General features: G+C 40.3%; 1 protein-coding gene across 4 annotated transcripts in view; it reads right to left on the bottom strand.

Moving 5' to 3' along the window:
- MIB1 (MIB E3 ubiquitin protein ligase 1) overlaps positions 1-23,750 on the bottom strand; it is a 208,246-nt gene extending 184,496 nt beyond the window's left edge. For all 4 annotated transcript variants that reach the window (XM_080920200.1, XM_080920199.1, XM_080920197.1 and 1 more), the window contains exons 1-2: positions 23,509-23,750; positions 80-251 (exon numbers count right to left, since the gene is read on the bottom strand). In XM_080920200.1, coding sequence (XP_080776326.1) covers positions 80-251; positions 23,509-23,737 — 401 coding nt within the window. In that variant the 5' untranslated portion in view covers positions 23,738-23,750. The remainder of the gene's footprint in view (positions 1-79; positions 252-23,508) is intronic.
- Between the last annotated feature and the right edge of the window lie 727 nt (positions 23,751-24,477).

The following is a 24,477-nucleotide window of genomic DNA, read 5'->3' as shown; positions in this document are numbered from 1 at the left end:
GTCAAAAGCTGCCACTTCCTAATCTACATTTAAAGCTAACAGGATGAAACAGAGTGATGAAGAACCTTCTGTCCCTTACCGCTCACTTCCTGGTGTAGTGATCCTATAGAAGCGGTGCCGTAAGTGATGCTTGTCTCCATGATAGCAGACAGTGCACAAATCATAATTGGTGCACTCAGCACATTTCCATCGAATGCCAATGATTGGTTGTTGGCGGCAGGTATCACACATAGTTCCATCATGCTTGATGCCTATGGAAACAATCACAAGCTAAGGTCACTCTCAGACACTTATCTGTGTACTGCTGTGTAGGGGAAAACACAACAAAGGACAGGAAAAAACAATACATCTAATTTTGAGGTGACAGATCTGAAATACTTTGATCAATACAAATCATAAACTTAACATATTTTCTACTCTCATTTTATTAGTAAAACACAAACCAATAGTGTTACAGGATATTTGATTATTGTACATAGAAAACCTAATTGTTAGCAAAATATAAAAGATTAAATACATACTGCATTTGTCAGATATTGCAGTTAGGTAAGAGATACCATTTGGGTGTGTCTCTAAAAGGCTCCAGAGGTAATGCTATAAAGAATGAAAAGTTCCTGCCAATTTTAAGACAAATTGCTTATGAGAGGTGTTGTATTCTCTGCTCTATGAGGCAAAGTCAGCTGGATGGCCTTGAGCTACCCCACCCTGCTGACTTGGCTTAGGGTCCCTGCCACACAATGAGGGTTCAGCCTGCCAAGAGTATAAAGGAGGAGCTAGAGACTTCTTTTGTGACAACTGGACCTTTGATAGCGGGTTCCCCCTCCCCCCCAAGAAGAGCCTTTATAGAAAAAGCTCCAGGTAAGAGATAAAGATTCTCTCTTTGGGCTTGCAGGAACAACTGAGAAGCAGCTGGCAGAGCATGGATAAAACCGTATTCTAGGAAAGAGCTAAGGAGCCCTCTGTGGTTAGCTGGGTAGAATGGCATAGAGAGAGATTTCTAAAGAGTTAACAATTCAGTTAGTTGTAGGATTGGGCTTGAAAATAGTTGTATATAGTTAAGAAAATAAAGATACCTCAAGTTTTTACCAGTTTATACCTGTGTCTTTATTGGTATAGATAATGGATAATTTAAACGGTTACACAATAGCATTGACCTAGCTCTCATCCATAAATGGAAATCTGGCCTTAATGCAAAGAATGTTTTCCCATCAACTAAACATGTCTGACTATAAATACTCATACTCAGGCTGCAGAGATAGCTCAGTGAAGAGACTGGTGAGAGCATGAAGACCAGGGTTCACTGTCACCCCTGCACTCAGACGTAGGCAGAGCAAGCTGGCTGGCTAGACCAGCCTGTCACTTGAGCTCTGGATTCATTTCAGAGATTCTGACCCCCAACAAAGGGAGAACACACCGTCAATCTTGGGCCTCCACATTCACATGTTATGCCTACATATCTGCAAACATGTATTGTATAAGCATGGACACATTCATGAAGAAAATAAAAATCCCTCAGGATTTTTGAGAGAATTGCAACATAATATCTAGGTAAATACTTATTACAAAAAAAATAAACTCTTACTTAAATACTTAGCAGTAAACATAAACATTAAAGTTTAGAAAATTGTTAGCTAAGGGTGGATATGGTGGCATACACTGTAATCCTAGCACTTAGGAGATGGTGGAAAGGGATCAGGAATCAAATGTCATCCTGAATCCAGAGTAACTAATCAGCAACTTCCAACAACCCTGAGCTACACAGGAAGACAGCCAGATGCCTCAGCACTAAGAATGCTGACACCAAGCCTGACAGCCAGAGTTCCATTTTCAAGACCCATATAATGAAAGGAAAAACACGATTCCCACAAGTTCTTTTCTGACCTCCACATACTCTCTACAGCACATATGAACTTATACCACAAGCTAGATACTTAGAAAAAAACAAAGCAAAACAAAACAAAAAGAGAGAGAGAGAGAGAGAGAGAGAGAGAGAGAGAGAGAGAGAGAGAGAGAGAGATTAGTAACTGGTGCTAAGAGTAAGCTCAGAGATGGAGAACATAAAAGTATGCTTCAGAAACATGAGATCTGGTTCTCAGCACCTATGTTAGGCAGCTCACAGCCATCTGTCACGCCATCTCCAGGGGATCCATCATCCTTTTTCTGGACTCTGTGGTACATCTGCACACATACCAGCATACTCCACACACATAAACACACAGTTAAAAATGCTTTAAAAAATATTAGCAACCAAATTCCCCTATTAAATGGAAAACAATACACTTGTTACCAACTTATAACATCCTCAGAGTGCTCACATAAGAATGAACCAGACACTAAAAGAAACTACAACAAATTATTGGAAGTAACTTTAAGAGTGGAGCGGAGGACAATCATCCTTTCTTACCCTGCAAAACTCCTATCACTGTTCAATACATTGAAACCAAAACTTAAGTAGTTTGTGATTTGCGACACCAGGTTTGCCACTTTACAAGACACCCCAGCAGGGGAAGCTATTTCATGCTTGCCTTTGTGTTCTTTAAAAAGTTGTTATTATTATTCAAGTGTTTGCATATATATTTGCATTTATACACATTTCAAAATCATTACAGGCAAGCAGAGAAGGTGGGACTTAGGTGAACTAAGATCAGCCATGCTAAAGATGCCCGGTGGGTAACATGGAGATCCCTTATTCTGTATTTTGTCTAACTTAGAAAGCTTTCCATAATTAAAGAAAAGAAAGGAACTGTCTTACTCTAAAAACTTTAGCCTCCTTTGGAGAAGGCACAATGTTCTTTAGTGGTGAGGCAGTGTGCACTAAAACCCAAAGAATATGCTGTGCATGCAAGAACTACAGGACAAAAATAGTAGTATTATTATTAAGTTCTAAAAGAACTAGTAACTACTCCTACTCCCTAATTAAAGAAACTGTAATATTTATTTTCTATATCCAGATTACCAGATTCCAAACAATAAGCTCAACTCCAGTACAAACTGGGGAGACAGTGAAGGAATGAGCACACTCTAACAGTGAACTCAAGTGACTGCTGGACAACCAAGAGCATGACATTCCAGTGTCCGATACGTCAACTATGTCTCCTACTTCACAAATGTTTGACCAAAAGAAAAAAGGACAGTGGACATCAATGTCTACTAACTTTCAAAATTATTTTTTTTTAATACGTGTGTGTGCGCGCGCGCACGCACGCACGCGCACATGCGCGCTCACATATGCACTCACACATGCATAGGCATGTGCCAGAAGAAAAGTTCATCGTTATCGTCAGGAATATCCTCCACTTCCTTTGAGACAGGGTTGCTTACTGGCCTGTAACTCACCAATTAGGCTAGACTGACTAGCCAGTAAGCCCCAGGGTGCCGTTTTAACACAGCTTCCAGACAGAACTTAAGCACTCATGCTTTACTGACTATGGTGGTTTGAATGAGCCTACAGACTCACAGAGAACAGCACTATTTAAAAGGATCTGGCCCTGGTGGAGGAAAAGTGTCACTAGTAATGGGTTTTGAGGCTTCAGAAGCTCAAGCAAGGCACAATGGCTCACTCCCTCTTCCTGCTGCCTGCTGATCCAAATACATAATTCTCAGCTCCTTCTCCAGCACCACATCTGTCTGTATGCTGCCATGCTTCCCACCATGACAATAATACTCTAAAACCTGTAAGCCAGCACAAATTAAATGTTTTCCTTTATAAGAGTTGCCATGGTCATGCTGTCTCTTTATAGTAATGAAATCCTAAGGCACTGACTGAGGTAATTTCCTCCCCTCTGTATTTTTACCTCCTAGTGGAGGCAGGAAGGGGTTCAAATATTACTTTCTATAATGCCAAGAGATGACAGAATCCCAGTGCTTGAACTACAAGTCAGGAGGCCTGAGTTCAAGGCTACACAGGGCCAGCCCAGGCTACACTAGGAGACCTTACCTCAGAAAAAAGGAAGAAAAAAAAGAAGAAGAAAGAAAAGAGAATGAGGGGAGAAGGGAAAGGGAGGGGAGAAAGGGGGAAGAGGGAAACGGGGGAGCTATCAACCAAAAAGCATTAATAGTTTTCTGGTCAGGGCTGAGGACATACCACGTAGCAGAGAATACAGTATCTATGTAGTGAACAGCCAGCACCAAGACAAATCAGGAGTAAGGGAAGAGTGCCACAGAAATGATGGATTCCTAAGACTCTCAAAAAAAAAAGGAAGGCATCACAGAAGAGCAAGAGAGGCTTCATACTGCAGCAGGAATAAAACAGAATCAGGACTTGAGATAAATTACAGTTAGAGTAGGAACTAACAAGTTCAAACATGGTTACTGACCTGTATGTTTATAGTGTTCTACTAAATGATAAGAACACAAGACCTAATTCTATAATGAATTAGTTACACAAAAATAGTCTAAACTATGTGAGATCCAAACTATGCTAGTATCACCTAAAAGCTGAGAAAACACTTCCTTTCAGATGGGAGACCAAAGCAATACAGAGGTAAACACACCATTTAAGGTCCTTAGATGGGCTGGAGAGATGGCTCAGTGGTTAAGAGCACTGAGTGCTTTTCCAGAGGTCCTGAGTTCAAATCCCAGCAACCACATGGTGGCTCACGACCATCTTTAATGGGATCCGATGCCCTCTTCTGGTCTGTCTGAGACATCTACAATGTACTTATATATAATAAACAAACTTTAAAAAAAAAAGGTCCTTAGTATGTATTCATCAAATGTACTTGGTATTCTACACGAACAACTTAGTGATCAAAATTATATATCCTACTAGTGAAATCCTACAGTCTTTAAACAGAAGTGAAAGAACTTTTAAAGATCAGTTTTGCAAAAGATACCTGATATTTAAAACCCAGATTCCTCAGAAAATATTGGATCATTTATACGTGAATTAAGCCCATCTTGCCAAGTATCTCCTCTTCTCAGTAGCCCCTATTACTACTGCAACACAAGATTTTCCCCAAGCTCTGGTAACCCAGATCCATTTATCTTCCTAGTTCCTTTCAACTGGTCTCACTCTGGAGCTGCCAAGGAAAACTTTCCAGGCTAGTAGATGACCCACCCACACTTCCCAGCAGTTCCTCATGACACTTGGTCTGACTATATCAATCATCAAAGTTATCATCAGCACAGACCCCAAACAAATTGTTCTCCCATCTAAGTGATGTCAACTAAAATGCAAAGCCACAGGAGTACTGCTGCACAGTATCTCATGCTGCAGTCACTGGTCGAATGGCACCTGTCATCCACTCCTCCCATCAGGATCACACAGAAAAGGCTTTTTCTTTAGTCACAGAATAATATAGGAGGAGAAAAGTGCACAAATACTCCTCAAACCACACACAATATTTGTAAGCACCCCTTAGATTAAGAAAAATGCATTATACTATACTATATTTTAAGTCACCATATAGTCAAGGACATCTGATGCTAATTTATAACAATTCTGTAATTACTTTGATCGTCATTACTAACAAAAGTTTACGAAGTGAATAAAAGCAAATTCACTCACAAGTTTTATTAGTAAGTTCTCAAGTTCATCAATGGATATTTCTGAAGGGTCATATTATACAGAACAATTAAAATGATCATTCAGTTTTTCTAAAATAGAAAATTTTGAAGAACTGCCAAGAATCACAGCATATTTTATGATTTTTTTTTAAAACAAACTGCATGATTTTTAGAGCCCGTAAGATGGGTCAGTAGATGCAAGTGAGATCCATGAACACATAGGGGAAAGAGAGAAACAACTACTCCCATAAGTTGTCCTTTGGCTGCCAAACATGCACACACACACACACACACACACACACACACACACACATACACACACACAATTCAAAAAAGAAAAATTCACAGATTTTAATACTGAAATCGGTGCATTCTGTTTTAGATATGCATTATACTAATTATATTACTACAGAGCTGCAGATTGTTTTTTAATGAAAGGTAATGTGACAACCTGCGCTCTCAAAAAATGGCCTCGTTCATCTAGATCCCATCCCATGTGCTCTTAGTGAACACGGTGTCACGTGACGCCATGAAAGCCTATGCAGATGTCAGCTCCCCCAACCCCCATGTTGGTTGCTCATACTCCCAGGGATGCCAGAGCCGAGCCTATAGCTCAAGCTTGGCTGCAGTACAGGTGGAAAAAGCTATAGAGAAATACCTAAGAATCACTGACTGCAACCAGATACCAAGCATAAGCTTCAAACCTGTGAACACAAAACATTTCTTATGCCGCCTCCAAGTTTTTGACCTACGGAAGTCAGCACATAAATCACTTTGCACATGGTTTCAAAATAATCTGTTAGGTAACCATAGTAACTGTAACAAAGAAAGTTAAAAATATTTTGTATTTGTTATAGTTCTCCTACAATACAATGTACCAAGAACAAAGAGTTAAATATGGTTTTAAAGAGGAAAGAAAAGGAAATCATGTAAGCACTAGTAAAAAGCTCAGTAACACCACTGCTCAGTAGTAAAGAGCACTCGCCTGGAACGCTCCACAGGGTTGGATTCCCAGCACCACAAGAACAAGAAACATGAACAAAAGTTAACTGGCAAATGTTACAATTTTAAAGAAGACTTTTAAAGTGTAAAACAAATCACAGAAGCCACATGTGGACTGAACACACACACACATTTGATCACATGTATGTAAATTGGCTTCCCCAGCTTTTTCTACTGAAGCATGCTGAGGATCCAAACTCAGGTCTTCCTGTTTGCATAGCAAACACTGGACTCACTGAGCCATCTCCCCATCCCCCACATCCCGTTATTGGCGTTTCTAAATTGCTTTAAACTTTTATTTGGAGCATATTGCTGTTTATTTTTTAATTTGAGGGGGGAAAACAATAAGGTGTAATTTTATTTCTGAACTGGCATAGTTCAGAAGTACTATTCAGAAGTTGGGTGTGATACATACATCATAATCCCAGTACTCACAGCATAGAGGTGGGAAGATTGCCCAAAGTTATGGACCAGCCAAGGCTACATTGTGAGACTGTCTCAAAAGATCAAAAGTAAAAATCAATACTATTCCAGGTTTATCAAGTACTAATGAGAAAAAAAATACCCTGATATAACCTCCACTAAGGACACTTTCAAAATGTTTCAAACCACTTTACTTTTTAAAGGCATGGATACACTCAATTTTTATATAAAGACAAAAACTTAACAGATGTAGAAAATATAGAGTCACATGTATACAAACTATATTAACCTACAAAGGACATTTTATTCAGTTTTAAAACACATAAAATGTTGCCATGGTAAAATATTTTACCTAGTTTGCAAATATCTACAATAAAACATTTTATTTTTAAAGTTACATAATATAGCCCCATAGGCAAACTAGAAAGAAAATTAGCAAAACCTATTATGGAACTGCCTTTTGCAGTTTTCCAGAGAATCCACAGTGAGTATGTGTTAATGCTAAGGACACCTGGAAAACCAGACAGGTAAACAAAACTGTGAGATGTTGGGTATCTCAAAATCTAAACTTCCCACTAGTTACATTAGTAAGAGGGCACACAGCGGCTGCTATGTGACCTTACATTGAGTTATGTCATGCTTATGAAGACACTGCCATTCATTCCCCCAGGACATTATCCATACCATATGCAGCAATCTGTCTCATTGTAGGAAAGCTCGCCAAAAATGTTAGCACGCTGACACCAGTAACAGTAGACCTCCACAAAATGGTTGTTTCTGAACAGACCAGAGAAGATCTCCAGTTAGCCTGCTATCCCAAGAGTCAAATGCAATGACTCAGTCAACACCCACTACAGCCACTGTGCGGCTGATGAGCACAGGGAACAGGAAACTCTAAAGTCCCTACCCAACAGAAAAGCAGCCATCTTATCTATACACCTTTCTTCTCTAAGTCAATTCCCTACAGAGTAAAATGAGAATACTCATGAATTCACAGACTCAGGTTTTCTTTAAAAGAATCCACCTTAACACACAATAGCAACTGACATTGGAAAAAGAAAAAGAGCAACCAAACCACCAGTGCATACAAAAGCACATATAAATCCTTGGTTCCCACAGTTCAAATGCCAACAAATCCATTGAACAGCTGTGAAACAGACTAGCACTGAGAATTAAAAAAAAAAAAAAAAAAAAGTAAACAAAGCTGGGCACTGAGGGACCTATAATGAGAACACAATTGACTTTAAAATAAAGCAACAAGGCCAACACTTCACTGATCTTTTAGGATTCTGAGATCCCCCAATTCATTCTCATCCAAGAATGTTAGCTCCAGCAGTTATTCCTTAAAGTTTTCATCTGAACCTCCCCCCACCCCCATTCCTAACTAAACCATTAGGGCTTGTTCTCCTGCGTGTGTATGACTCTGGAGAGTCAGTGCTCTTTCCCCGCGCTTTAGGAAGACACCTGTCACCATTAAGCCAACGGCCAGATGAAAGCTCTGACTCAATCTACTGAAACTCAAATGACCATCTGTTCTCAGTTCTTAGTGTGTCTAAGTTCAACAACAAAGAATTTATATAGATAACAATTTTTCTAGGAAATATTTAAATACAGTACAGCATGTTGCTAAGATTAATAATCAAAAATGAAAATAAAACATAAGCTCTTAGGAGAACCATTAAAAAATAACTCAAACTCACAAATTATTGACAAAGATAAAATATTAAACCTATATAGAGAAAAAGACAACAAACTGAAGTTTCCCTACAGCAGCTCAGTACAGGAAGCCCACTCAAAAGTGATATAAATATCTAAATTGGCACAGTAGGAGTAGTATTGATTATCTACTTAGATATCTTAAAGATTATATAACAAATTCTTAAGACTTTTTAGATATAAAAAACAACCATCTACAATAAACTAGCATGGCACCAAGTGACCCATGAAATTCTCTCCAAATTCAAAGATTTTTAACATCAAACTGAACATAATGGCACATGCCTTTAATCCAATCACTCAGGAGGCAGAGGCAGGCCAGCCTGGTCTACATAATGAATTTCAGGACAGCCAAAGCTACAAAGAAAAGCCCTGTCTCAAAACAACAACAAAAGATTTCTTACGTCAAAAAGTAATTAAAAAGTCAATACTATTACTCAAACATAATTTATTACTGAGGCATAAGTGTTGCCACCATTCAAAGAGTTCTGTGCCTTACACACTCATTAAACTTAAACTCTTTCAGATGTTACAGAAAGGATTAGGCACCTAGAGTCTATGAAACTCCTGGAAAGAAACTCTATCTTCAGTGAATGACTGATTAGAATCTCACTACTGTAGAGGGGTCGCATTGTTGCAGGTCCAAAGGCTAATTTAATTATATTCCTTGCCCACTTCTGTGACAGAATGAAAGTCTTGTGACTAGTACATACAAACCTGCTGGGGTCTCCGAACGTATACTACTAGCTTCTACAATCTAAAAGCTAGAGAAAAACTCCATCTTACCACAATTGCCTCTCTGATGTACCCGCCAATGTATTTTAAACTTGCCTTAATTTATGACTTTGTTTTTTAAAAACTAAGAAATTTCATGAAACTGCTTCCATGTTGAATTCTGAAGTTTACAGTAACCTAAAGCTGTGTTACCAGGTCATGACCGCTAAAAATGGCTGCATTATAAACTATTTCTTATTCCCTTTAAGATGAGAGAGCTCTTGGGTATTGTGCACTCAAGCCCAAACTATAATTAAAATACTTACCAAGAGCAAAGGCTTTATTACCGACCACCTGTCTAGTATATTCTCCATTTCCTATTCTTAGAAAATGCTAAATTAACTAAAATATCAGTTGTTATTAATAAAAGCCACTATTTTACCAAACTTGGTGCCCTACATACATTTTATTCAACTTTCCCAACAATATATATAATATTATCCCATTTTATTGATGAAGAAATTGAGGCTCAGAGAAGTGTCTTGCCTAAAGTCACACATTGAAGTTCAAATCCAGGCAGGACTGATTACTACAAGGCTCACCTCTTGACAGAAGTATTTTAAAAGCCTCCCCTTGCTCAACATCTAGGATATATTTCCCACTGACCTGCTAGATTCAGGATATGTTATTAAATTGCAATTGTAAAAATAAATTCCAAGAGAAATACATTTTAAGTATTTAAAAGATTGTAAAATCTATTTCAATAATAGTATAGACACACACTTCCAGCCAACTACTGTTTCACATTAAGAAACTGAAAAAAATCTCAACCAAATCTGCAACCCTGCCTCATCTTCTCTGCTGGATAAATTATTCCCTCCTGTTTTACTCTTTTCAAATGCCCACAGTAAACTATTACTATGCCATGCTAAGGCAAAAGAAAACATGTAGAACTAGCATGTAATCAGAAACTAGAAATTGTTTTTTTTTTTTTTTTGGAATTTGTCATATAAGAAAGATGTAAAATTGAGAATTGTGTCCAGGGGCTGGAGAGATGACTCAGAGGTTAAGAGCACTCACTGTTGTTCCAGAGGTACTGAGTTCAATTCCCAGCAACCACATAGTGGCTCACAACCATCTGTAATGTGATCTGATGCCCTCTTTTGGTGTCTCTGAAGACAGCTACAGTGTACTCATATAAATAAACAAATTGATCTTTTTAAAAAATAAATAAATAATTGTATCCAGTTTAAGTCTGGCAAGGTGGCACAATCCCAACACTGGATAAGCAGAGGCAAGAGGGCTTCTGCAAATTTAAGGCCAGCCCAGTCTATATATCCAGGTGCAGATGAGATTCTGGAGGGGAGGGGAATATATTAAAATAACTGCTAATAAGCCAGAACCTTATTTGATTTTTAGAAATCAAACATTTGTGCATACACCCTGACCTACTCCAATCTTACTATGTACATAAAAAATAAATAAATAAATAGGTCTTTCGGCCAAGGATGTAAAGATTGACAAACCAGATTTGAATCTCCACAATTTGTGAACAGTCCGCCCACTCGATTCATTTCAGATACCCTAGTTTGTCATCAACAAAATGAAGCCTACATTCTTATGAGGATTAAGAAAAAACCTTTACCAGTGCCTAACAGGTTGGAGTTTGGTCAATGTGAACACATCCACCCAGTCAAACAGAGTCACTTGTTAAACAACAGAAACAACCATCTTATCCTGACTCCCAAGCTTTTGCATTTCCCATTGCTCCTTAAAGAGACTGGGAAAGGGAAGCCTAAGTCACCATAACACAAAACACTAGAGTTCCCAACTCTAATCATTTTCTCTCACTAGCCCTGAAAAATTCCCAGAAGTCTAATGATTTCTCCTAAATTTAAAAAAAAAAAAAAAAAAAAAAAAAAAAAAGTTTCCACTCCACTTGTTTTTAAAAAACAAAATCACCATCAAGTTTACCCTGGGATGCTGATGAAACAGCTCAAAGAGTAAACAATGTGCTAACTGCCAAATCCGATGGCTTGAGTACAATCCCCAGGAACCAAGGGGCAGAAGGAAAGAACCAACTTCTCCAAGTTGCCTTCTTAGTCTACAAGAATGTTGTGGCACATACATAGGAATACACATAAACACACACAAAATAAATGTAAAGAAAATAAAAAATAAACCCAACCCTGAAATATCCCACATGTGTTCTGATAATATAAATTAGTTCTGAACAAGGAAAGTACAAAGGTAAAGACATTTTAAAACTGAGGAGGAGAAAGAGGCAGGAGGAGAGGTATCTAGCTATTTTCAGTTATTTATGACTTTATCTCCTCCACTTATTTAAATTCCACCTTATGTGTTATATCCCAGAAGTTCATTTACACACTAGACTAGAATCAAGTTCTACAGGGAACTAGAACTCATGGGGGGGGGGGGGCGCATAGGCTTAAAGGTAGCGCAAGAACATGACTATTTCACAAAACCTGTTTGTTCCAAAAATACTATCTGCAGAGTACAATGGTAAAAATGCTGTGTTCTTAGTTCCTCTAAAGACATGATTCAATCACTGTAACCCTGTCTGCACAAGACAGCAGTGTGGGCACATAGTTAAGAACATGGTAAAGAAAGACATGGTCTAAGACAGCAGTCAAGACCCCTTTGGGGGTTAAACAACCCTTTCACAGGGTCACACCAGATCTATTTACATTACAGTTCATAACAGTAGAAAATTACAGTTATGGTGTAGAAATGGAAATAATGTTATGGTTGAGGTCACAACATGAGGAACTGTATTAAAAGGCCAAAGCATTAGGAAGGTTGAGAACCACTGCTCTAAGAGGACAAAGAACTTGTCCCCACAGGCAGCTACAGTACACAGTTCCTGCTTGTTCAGTTTCAAAGTGAAAAGCATGACTCAGATCTATGGAAGGCAATCCTGTGAAATCCAGGCTAACAGGCCCACACTTTTTCCACCTTCAGAATAGTTTTATTAGGAGAGTGAGCTTCACAATCGTGGGAGGTGCCCAATTGATTGGCCCTTAAATCGGAAGAGCAAGCAGGAGAGACGTTATACCAAACAGCATGATGGGGCTTCGAATCCGAAGAGAGACTTCCCTGCACAGCACAGAGAGGCGCTTTATTAGAAGTGCCTCAGTAAGTATGAGAGCATTGTGGGTAGGGAACATGAGAGGAAGAGACAAACCAGTTTCTTATGTGTAAGTCCAAAATCCAAAACACTTTTTAAAAACATAGAACCAAACTCACTCTTGACAACCCATAACCTAAGTTAACAATGTTAGGAAAAAGATAAAGAGAGTGTAAGGGGGAATATGGCTAATGGAGGTGCATCGAGGCCTGGGACAAGGGCCTCTGGGGGACCCATGTTGGAAATCCCTTCCCCCTGAGGGACCAGCCACACAACGGTATAGTACAGAATAGAATTTATTCAGGTCATGGGGGAGTTTAGAGGGTAGTAGAGGCAGAGAGAGAAAAGAGAGAGAGAGAGAGAAGCAGAGGCCGGCCATGAACACATGGAGAGAGAGGAAGGAAGGGAATAGGAAGAGGAGGAGCAAGGGGGTTGAGCAAAGAAGACAAGATGACAAGAGGGCGAGAGGGGAGGGGGCAAGCAGCCCCCTTTATAGTGTCAGGTAACTGGGGAGGAGCATACCTGGCTGTTGCCAGGTAACTGTGGAGTGGAGTTTACAGAAAGAATCACAGCAAACACAGACTAGGTAATAATAGTGGTTCCTCTAGGGTTATAGATATACATACAGAATTTTATGTATGTGTTACAGAATGTTCCTGTGAACCTCAAGGTGTTAAGTGTTATGAGGCAAACAGACCATACAACTTGTTCTACAATTCAAAAGGAAGTAATCGAATCCCACCTGTCCTAAGAAATGATAGTCCAGTAAAACTACTTTTAATCTGCACATGTAACATACGCCTATAACCCCAGGAATCAGGAAACCAATCAGCAAAATCAAAAGTCCATGGCCAGACAAAACTCTATGAGGAGAGCTCATCTCAAAACAAAACAACTCTCACTTTTATATTTACTTCCTCTGCTCCCCAAGAAAATCTAAAAGTAAAATTAAATGTTATTAATTGTAAATTAGTCGGGTAACTCTGTCACAGTTGTCCCTGAGAGCATGAGAGCTTCACAAGGGTCCTGCCAGCAGTGCACCTCTGGCACACCAGCACATGCTGTCACTTCTGGGCCCCTACTTAGGCAAGTGTCCAAAATAATTGAGATAAAGGACCAAATGAGCCAAAACTATAAATGAGTTCCACATATCTCACTTACAAAATGGGCAGTATTCTAAAACTGCATGCCGTTTCTGCAATGAAAGGTAGTTATCACTGGATCGCCTACATCTTCCTCTGTACAGGTGACGTCTGACAATAAATTAAGAAAGCAAATGAAGCAATGTGAAACGTGTTTAAGGTGAGCTGACTATGGAGCCCAGGCTGGCCCCAACCTCACAGTGCTCGTCAGACGCAGGCCTCCACGACCTGCTCATATATAGTCTGTACTGCAGAAATGAACCATACTACCCTCAAACTTTCATACCTACATCCTAAATTAATTTTACTTTATTTTGGATTAGGGGATTTTTTAAAATTGAGTTGTTTAAAATCCAAAAAACAAATCCTTCAAATAGTTTTTAAGAAATGACCAATAACATAGCTCAGTCATCAAGAACCTGAATTTGGTCCAGCAGTGGATTTTTTAATCCCAGCACTCAGGAGGCAGAGGCAGGGGGAATCTCTGAATTCTCGGCCACTCTGGTCTACAGAGTGAGTTCCAGGACAGTCAGAGCTACACAGAGAAAGTCTAGAAAAGAAAAGGAGGGCTAGAAAAGGTGGTGTGGAGGGAGAAGAACCTGACTCTGATCCCAGCACCCACATTAACAAAAACTTAAAATGGACAGAGCAGTGCACATTTGTAAGCTCAGAGCTGCAGCTAGAGACGAGCAGAGCCCAGTGGAGCTCTGGACCGCCAGCCAGCTTCTTCACAAGTTCAAAGCAGTAAGGAAAGCCTATCTTTTGTTTTTGTTTCTTTTTTTAAATACACCTGATGAGTTTGTGCTCTTTACCCATGCGGAGCACATAAGCACAAACACACATTTGTATACATTAATTCTTCCCTTAACTGGTAAACAGGATAGAAAGAGAAAAATAAGTCTTCTTTAATTGCAAGTTGCATCCGCATCCCATAACGATCTTTATTGTTCCCTCAACACACATAAAAATATAAATATTAAAGGGACAATTTTCTTCATAAAAAATAGAATACACTATCTAATATTTGAGTAGATAAAACAATGTGTCACTTGAGTCAAAAAGCAGGCTTCAGGGACCGGCAGGGTGTGGTTTTAGCTCTTTCTGTCGGTTCTAGTTACTGTATTCACTACTATGTTCTTCTAAGACATTTTCACACACGTGTATCATTGTACACTAGCTTACACTGGGGTAAGAGACAAGGATTGAGTTTCATTCTTTAATGTGTAGCTGTGTGCTTTCCCTTCTCTAGTCTCCAACGGTCGGTGCCTGCTTCTGTGCTAGCACCACGCTAGTTTTGCGCTGTGCTCTGTTAATTCTGCGATCAGGTGATGTGGTAACCTTTGACACTGTGTTTTCTCCTTAGAACTGTTCTACAATTGTTCTAAGCCTTCTATAAAGGCTCTTCACACTTCCATATGAACTCTAGAATTTTTTTCAATGAAGAATGCTTTTGGAATTTTGATGAAAATCCCTCTAATCTGTGGATTGTTTCTAGTAATAAAACTTTTCATAGTAATTCTGCCAATCCACAAGCACTGGTGAGGTTAACTCTGCCAGTCCTGCAACCGAGAAACCTTTCAATCGTCTAGTAGAACAGATTTTGAATTAATTTATCTGGAACATAAATAACGTGAAAGATAAAAGACCCCAGTACTATCCTGATAGTAAAGGCTAGCCAGCTCAAGATCCAGGACCTGATGCCTCATATGAAGTATTTCCATAGTAAACTACCTGCTAAAATTGTATGCCTGCACACATAAGAAAGTCAGTACGGTCTAGCAGTGTTTCATCAAGGTTATCAATAATCACACTATGTACTAGCTAGCTTACATTAGTATTTCTCATCTTCAACAGTGAGTGCTAGAAGTTAATGGAAGACAGTTTTGAAAGGAGAGGGTTCTGAACCTAGAATTATTCAGGTTTAAGAGTGGGCAAAATAAGGCAATAACAGAAAACAAGTTTTGGGTCTGCAAGTATTCAAATACTTACTTTTTCTTTTTAAAAGGGAAAAGAACTTTCCCCAAGAAAACAAAAAGGAAGAGATATGAAATGTAAGACAGTGAAACTCATAAGAACTAAAACTTCGTTTTTGTTTATTTATGGAGATGGTATGTTGCTATGCTGCCCAGCTGATCTCCAATCCCAAGGCTAAGTAAGTAAGCCCTTGCCTCAGTCTCCAGAGTAGCTGGGATGGGAGTACAAGCACATGACACTAGACCCAGCTAAAGCTACTATCAGTCATGTAACTGAGAAGTCTGATGCTTTTGCTGTTGTTGAGGTTGTCGGTTTTGTTCAGTTGGTGCTAAGAGTGAAAACCTGAACTTTACACATGATAGGCACACATTCTACCACTAAGCTACAACTCATCCTTTAAGTTTAATGTAATCTTAAGAGCAGATTCTAAAGCATTAAAAGGAGCATATTCAGGAAGCAGAGGCTACCCAGTCTAGACAGCGACCTCCAGGACAAGGTGTCACAGACAGACCTTTAAAAATTAGTTACTTATGGGGAGGAAATTACTTGCATAAAACCATAGCAATGGAAGGAGGGGATAAACTGACAATTTTCAGACAACTAAATGACAGCTATCAAAAAAAATAACATAAGATGAAAAATAAAACTTTCCAGCTCTTCAGAAAAATGAAACACAAAAGGAGTACAGTATCAGTGATCAAATGAAATTTTCATTTATCACCAACACCTATACACTAGCTTCTCAAAAGACCAAGATTCTCAGAACCAGTGAAAACACAATTCTTTTAACAAATTAACATACAACTAACAGTATTTTAAGATATGTACTAAGCACCGTTTACAACATCAGAATAAAAGAAAGTAATATAAGGGAGCATTAGGTACACGCTTTGAACATGTAACTACTTAAAAAGACCAATGTCTACATACTAACCTAGAAAGATGTCTAAGACAAAGTACAGAAAAAAAGAAAGCTAGAACAGGTGTGTATGCTTTGTTTACAAGGGAGAGCCAAGCAGCAGTGTTTCTCTACAAGTCCAAAGGTTTAATGCATTAAAATAATCACTTTATTTACTATAACATATTAAATTATTTGCAACTCAAACAGAAAACACATTTGCTAACAGTAGAGTCAACATGGACTCACAAATCCAATCAACATGAATTAAAAGTATCAGAAAAAATGATGAGTGAGACCCCATGCCCACTTTCCCTGCTCAGTGCTGAAACATCATCTGGCTTGAACCTTGTCCAAGCTGCCACTCTCTCTGAGTTCATATGAGCATCAGTCCTGTTCTGCCTGGAAGACAGTTTCCTTGGAGGAATCTATCACCTCTAATCTTTGGGTCTCCTCTTCTACACTGGTTCCTGAGCCTTAAAGAAAGCGGTTTGACAAAGACATCCCATTTACAGTTGATCGAGTGCTCCAAGTCTCTCCTCTGACTCTCTGCACTGTTCAGCTGTGGACCTCTGTGTTGGTTTCCATCTGCTGCAAGAAGGTTCTCTAATGTAGACTGAGTGAGGCACTTATCAATAGGTATGGCAGTATATCATTAGGAGTTAACTGCTATGTCCTTCCAACAAAATAACAGTAGTTCCCCCTAGGCCTTTGGCCCATTCAGCAGTGTCAGGCATGAGTTCCATGCCACAGAGCAGGCCTTAAGTCCAAGCAGACAGTGGGTGGTTACTCCCGTACCCTTTGTACCACTGCTGCAGCAGTTTATCTTGCATGCAGGTCATGAGCTTTGCAGATGGATGAAATTGATGTCTCCTTATCTCCAACAGTAGGACTCACAGGACTTTTCTAGTTAGGTACCATCTCAAATTTTCCATGTCCAATGACACAAGTAAGAGTTGTCTTCAGCAACAGGGCTTTACCATCAGGTTGTGGAGAGCAGCCAATAGCCTTAGCAATGCCTTGTGATGCTTGTTTTGTGTGTTTGGCGGAGGTTCATGGGCCCCTTGGCCAATAACAAGACACTATTTGCAACTGATACCTAATTACTCTAACATACCAACTATACACCAGGACTTACCCCATGCCCAGGAGGAGTTGGCCAACACAAAACAAACTCCATGGCTTTGTTTTGTGGACTTTTTGTTTCACTTTCTTTTGTTTGGACATTTTTGGTCTTCCTGGTTTTTTGCTTGTTTCAATTTTTGGTTTTGTGAAGGGCCTTTTGTATGTTTGTTTGTTTTTGTTTTGAAAGAGAGAAAAAAACTAACATAAAGTTGGGTGGAAAGGAAGGTGGGTAGGATCTGAGAGGAGCTTGAAAATCCGGAAAAACATGATCAAAATATATGAAAGAGTGTTTTAATTTTTTTTCAGGAAAACATATTCACCTCTTCGATTTCTAAATGCAAATGTCATGTTGCCAGGTGGTAGTGGTGCACACCTTCAATCTCAGTAGTTGGGAGACAAAGGCAGACACATCTACAGTTTGAGGCCAGCCTCGTCTAGAGTTCAAGTCCCAATACAACTATCTATAACATCAGTTCTGGGGAACCAATACCTTCTTGGGCCACATGCGTACCAAGCATGCAAATGATACACAGACATACATGTAGGCAAAACACCAATATACATAAAATACAGTAATTTTCAAGTCTTTTTTACAAATATCAGGAAAGCTAAAATACAAGTGTACTGACCGTGTACCAATTTTCTCCCTGTTATTCCCTAAGTAACACAGCTTTGCATTGTTAGGCATAGGTATCCAGACATGGCTTAAATAGAAAGATGTATAATTTATATGCAAATATGCCATTTTTATGAAGGGACTTGAGCACCCTTGGGTTCCGGAAACAATAAGTGTTCCTAGAACCAATCCTCTAAAGATATCAAGGGACCCAATAAAATCTCAAGCATAAAAAGAAGTGCTAGAAAAGAAACTTTTTAACATAACAGTACAGCAAATTTGATATCTCTGTGCAACAGAGAATTATGTGTAGCTTTAAAAAAAATTACAAATTCTTGTTATAGAAATGCATTTTTAAATAACCAGCTAATATCATTATAAAAGGAAATACAAATAAAAAAACTGTGCTGTCCAATTTATGTTATAACACAAATTTCATTTCTAATCGTTTTAGTTTTATAATCAATCTCCTCCCAGTGGAAGTAGTAGGTGATCATTTCTGAACAACTATACTATATAGAGCAGGAATAAGGAGGAAAACGGTGGGCTGAGTGTTCATCTCTGTCTCCCACAGTTGTGTTAAACGGGCATATGCACACATACACAGAGAGAAAAGGGGCAGGGGAGAAAGAGAAGAAGGGGAGAAAGGCTGGTTCTTGTAGAATCAGAGATGCTGAGTTGCAATCTGCATTCTAAAAGATCCCAGTGTGATCTATATGCTTACTGCCATTTAGAAATATTAATGTAAGGTCTACTAAATAGACTTGAGTCCTCAATCCAACTAAGGCATAATCTAATCCAAAATCAGACATAGTAAGAGAACATGTTTAGATTATTCAAGACTCTGGGCTCCATCCCTAGCCTCCCAACAGCGCCCCCCCCCCCAAAAAAAAAAACACTTTGGATGGATTTTGACTTAAAACATTGTTTTAGAAGACAATATAAAGTCATGTCTTAAATAGTCAAAATCTATAGGGAAACCAACTTCCTTTGCAGATGTAAACTATCACTAAGCAGCAATCTCTGTGGCATTTCACCCTCCTGTCTGACATCTCTATTCTTCCCTAACCTCTGTTTCTCCTAAGTCTCTGCCCATTGACAATATACTTTTCTACTATAATTCTAGAAATGGACCAGAAGAGAATCTCAGAAAAGAGAATCTAAAGATTTTTTTTCTTTTAATCCTAGCCAAGGAGCTTTAAAACTAACACCTGATTACAAACACCTGTGGGGTTTTCCACACAGAACCTAAGAAACATTCCTAGGTAGGAGAAGAACAAGACACAAATATCTGTAAACACCGGAAACACCCTAGACCAACACTGACTGGAGGAGTTTGAATGCATCCGACTTTCCTGACCTTTTTTACACATGGCAAGAAAGGCAACTTTAGGAATCCTAATTCATGCTCCCTAGTAATAATACAGCACTGCATTCAAATAATGTAATTAAATAAAAATATACTTCTCCCCAAATAGTCAAAAAATAGTACTTAAAAGATAGAGAGTTAACTATACCTGCCCGATCATAAATTTCACAACCCCAAACTAATAACCCATGTATTTCCACAATCTTCTTGGTGACTTCAAATTAGCCAAATGTATTAAGACCTAAGTTACATTATACAAATTTCTACCAAATATTCCTCTTCCTAAAGTTTGACTAGCCTAGAACATAAATCCTGCACACTGCAAAAGCTGGAAAGATGACAGATGCCTATCTAAAAGCCTGACAATCTAATCCGAAGATTTGATTCTCAGAACCCACATAATAGAAGCAGAGAACCACCACACCTAGTATAGAGCACACACACAGACACACATGCACAGTGTAATTTTAAAATACTCTAATTCATAGTAGTGTTTTACATCTTAACATTATCACAGGGCTTTTTCTTCCCTTCAAGACCATCAAACCCAGGGCTTCCCCACTAAGGTACAACCTCAACTCCAGCCAACATTTTACAGCTTTGTTCCCTTACTATCTCTCTCCTGCACTATTAGTACATCACTGTTCAAATATGTACAGTTTTCTCATTTATTACTATTACTATTATTTATTCTATTTATGTATTTTTAAAGTTGTTTTCTAACTTTTGCTTTTACATGCAACCAACACTGCTGTGAACACGTTTACAAAAGTCTCCTAACAACTAACAACCCCAGGAAAGACATCTTTGTAGGCTTCATGTGGCCAAAGGTGACATAACATGAAAAAATATTATTCTAATCTTTCATATTGGCATTGCACTGATAATACAAACATCCTAGGGGGTAAAGAGCAGCTAAGTTAATGGGAGCAAGACAATGGATGGTGCATCTCCTAATGCAGACACTGCACTTCTATCAGAGTGTTGCCAAGAAATCTAACCCGAATTCAACCACAAGGAAACATTAGACAACTCAGTCTGAGGGACAGTCAACATTATTTGTGGCTGGTATCTTTGAAAGAAAAAGAATGGTAGGATGGCCCACAGTTACTGGAGACCTCTAAATGAGAGAAGAATGAAACCAAGAAAAATCTTACTAGTTTATGATATTTTGGTAAGCTGAAATTACTTCAAGGTGAAAGCAGAATTTTGTCATATCCATTATGAAGTATAGAACATAACAAAATAAATCTTACAAAGTGTAGTAAAATGTCAATGGACATCATTCATTCACTATTTTGAAGCAAAAAGAAAAGTACCATTATAATGTTTAGGGACAAAACCAGAGCTAAGAGCTTATGTTTATTTAATTCTTCAAAAAACATTTAATGGGTAAAAATTTAATCACAGAAACTACAATGCATCCCAGCAAGTACTCCACATGAAGACTATCTAACCTGCATGCAGAAGTATTTTCAAATGTTTAAGGGCTAGAATGTAGCTGTCACAGAACATAGGCCAGTGGCTCAATCCCCAGCACCAAAACAGTATTTTCAAATGAAATCAGAGGAGCAAGAGCTGCTTCCCATTAGATAATATGTTAGACTACCCTGTAGTGGACAAAGGCTCTGAAAGTTGCTTCTTAAAAGCACATGGTTTTATACTAAGCATATTAACACAATACAGATTCCATACTATAAAACATGAGCCGATGCTGACAGCCCTTGAAAAATCATGACAGAGAAGAAACCAGCTCCAACTCTGCTGCATGGGAGGGAAGGCATCAAAACAGCATGTGCTGTAAACACAGACTGTAAAAAAAATGATAAATGTGTGGAGACAAAAATACCTCTCCCCTAGAAAGACACTTATATTTCCCCTAAGTGCTCGCTTCAGCAGAACATATATTAAAATTTCCCCATAAACCTACAATCACTGATCCTAAAATTTCCTCCAAATAATTATACTATGGTCAGACTTCTGACTGAGCAAGCATAAAAACAAAACTTTGAAGTATACATAAGAAGGCATACAGTTGCTGGGAGTATAAACTGGTCAAACATCTTCAAAGGCAATCAGTCAGTATCTATGAGAATACTAAATATGTGCACATTTCGGTGTGCATATATGCACAAGGGTACTACTGTAGGGTTCATCTATTTCATCACCATAAAAAGACCCAAGCTATAAGCACCTATCAATAAACTACTAGGAAAGTACATCTTTGTATCCAATCACTTATAAAGAATAAAGTAAACCTACAAAGAAATAGAAACCTAGAATGATTCACCAGTATGAAGTAAGTAGAAGGCAGAAGAGGGCTGGGGAGTTGGTTTAGTCCCAGCACAATCCTCAGTACCTGTGCTAAAATGCCAGGCAGGACTCCCACCAGCCTGTAACCCCAGTGCTGGGGTAGAGAAACAACAAGACCCCCAGGGAAGTCCAGTTTCCAAGAGTGAGCCTGTCTCAAAAAGCAAAGCAGACACCACACATCTGACCTCCACACACTTGCACACCCAGATGTACACCCACACCGTTTGTACACAGACACACATGTGCAAGTACACATACAAGTGTAGAAAACTAAATATAATTTATTGCTATTTGTATAAGAGGAGAAAGATATTTGTATTTTAAATATATTGACATCTGTGCTTGCAACTGTTAAAATATACAAGAAACAGGTTAACAGTGACTGCGCTTTTGAGTCATGCACACACATCCTTTCAGTGCATAAAAACTAGCTAAAACAAACATGATTTCCAGCTGGATATGGTAACCCATGTCTGTAGCTCAGTATGTGGGGAGGCTGTAGCAGTAGGATCAGGAATGCAGAGCCAGCCTCAACAACAGAGTCCAAGACCAGGGTAGTTACATAAGATCTTTAAAAATAAAACAAAACTGTATAAACTGCTAGTTCAAAACTGAGTTGGTTCATGTTAACTTTCTTTCTGCTGATAGCAGTAACTATCCATTTCAAAATTTAGGCTCTGCCAAATTAGCAGCACCGTATTTAGAAATGCTGAAATGTAACATAAATTCAATATGAACTTTCTAAATGAATACAGTTATCAAGAATAGATCTAAGTGAAAGTAGATTAAAATAAATTGTATTTATTCTGTGAGAGCAACTCTTAAGTTTGACATAAAAAACATAATGTCAACAACTCACAGACGCCTATAATGGAGTAAGCCAATAATACCACTAATTCTCGGAATGAATTTGTAAAATTTTAATATCATGTTATTGAGACAGGATGCTAACCAAAAAAAAAAAAAAAAGAAGAGTGGCGTTTCCCATATCTGTACTCCTCTTGGAAAAAGTCTCACACACACACACACACACACACACACACACACACACACACACGAGCTCAACAACTCACAGTGTTCCTCCTCTATTACTACAAAAATACAAAATTAAATAATTTCGATGAAAATGCATTTTTAGTCCCGAACAGTATTTGCCAACTAAACTCCCAAGTCATTCTGTGTCACAGGCGGGAACAAAAAAAGCTAGTTCAACAAAGCAAAGGCACCAAGAGACAAACCACCGAGCAACTCCACACCATATGGCAAAGCAAGCCTCTCATTGGACAGTTATCACTTGGTAGCTGATTAGTGTCAATGCTTATTAGACATTCTCTCCAGCCCCTGCCCTAGAACAGGAGACCTGTTGTCTACAATGCTTTCATCTAGGAAATTCGAAAGCGTCCTGGTAAAGGACAATCTGAGGTTTAGGGAGAAAGTTCTGTTCTGCAAGTTGTTTACCGGGCTTGGAACCTCAAACCCCCCCCCCGTGACCCGGTACTGTACTGGGTCCTCGCCCCTTCCTCCCACCCGAGTAGCCCCAGGCCCGCTGGCCCAACTTACCGGTGGGCGCGCTGTCCAGGATGCGCAGGTCGTAGGCCCCGGAGCAGCGGTAGTTGGCGGCCGTGCCGTTGTCCCACACCACCACGACCTCCTCCGGGCTCTCGAAGCTCCGCACGGTGCCTACATGGCCCTCGCCGCCGTCCTGCTTGCCCCACTTCCAGTCCGGGCCGCGCACTACGCGGGCGCCGACCCCCTCCACCATCACTCGGTTGTTGCGGGAGTTACTCATTGGGGCCCGGACGGTGGCCGCCGCCGCCGGCGGGGGAGCCGTGAAGGAGCTGGGCCCGGGCCGCACTCTGGATGCCGGCGGGGGCGGCAGCGAGCCCCGCGGGCCGTGAGGCCGATTCGCCGGGGCGGCGGCGGCACGGTCCCCGAGGAACCCTTCGCCCAGGCCGGGCGCTGGCCGTCGCGGCCCCCGCTCTGACTGGAGGCCCGCCCGCGGAGGCTCGCAGGCGGCGGCTTGCAGGCCGAGTGCGAGCGGCCGTGGGCGGGGGCTCTGTCGCTTGCCCCGGACTCCCCGGCCGGGCTACAGCGACGGCCGCCAGCAAACCTCGCTCTCCCCCGGCCGGGAGCGCGGAGGGCCGGGGGAGGCTCGCCCGGGCGCGGCGGCGAGCGCAGCGGGAGGCCAGGCGAGCCGCCCGCCCTCAGCGGCCCCCGGCCGCTCGCTCGGGCCTGGGCGCCGGGGAGCCGGCTCCGAGATGGGCAGCGGCGCTAGCGGCCGGCGAGCGGCCGGCGCCGGGGCCCCGGGGCCCGCTTCCCTCAGCCCCCGCGCAGGCCGCCGCGCTCCGCCCCGCCACCGAGTCCCCGCCGGGCGAGAGCGGCTCCACATCCGGGTACCGCCGCGTCCAGGCCGGAGCGGCGCCTCGTGAGATGCTCCTCAGCAACAACAGGGTGGGAAGGGTTGGGGGCGGGGGTGGGGTGCGCGATCCGGGAAAGAAAGAGGAGGAAACGGATCCCTAAGCGTCCCTG

The sequence above is a fragment of the Micromys minutus genome (assembly GCF_963924665.1).
Source record: "Micromys minutus genome assembly, chromosome: 8".
Lineage (NCBI taxonomy): Eukaryota > Metazoa > Chordata > Mammalia > Rodentia > Muridae > Micromys > Micromys minutus.
The sequence above is the reverse complement of the archived record's forward strand: the minus strand, read 5'-3'. Positions and strand labels throughout refer to the sequence as shown.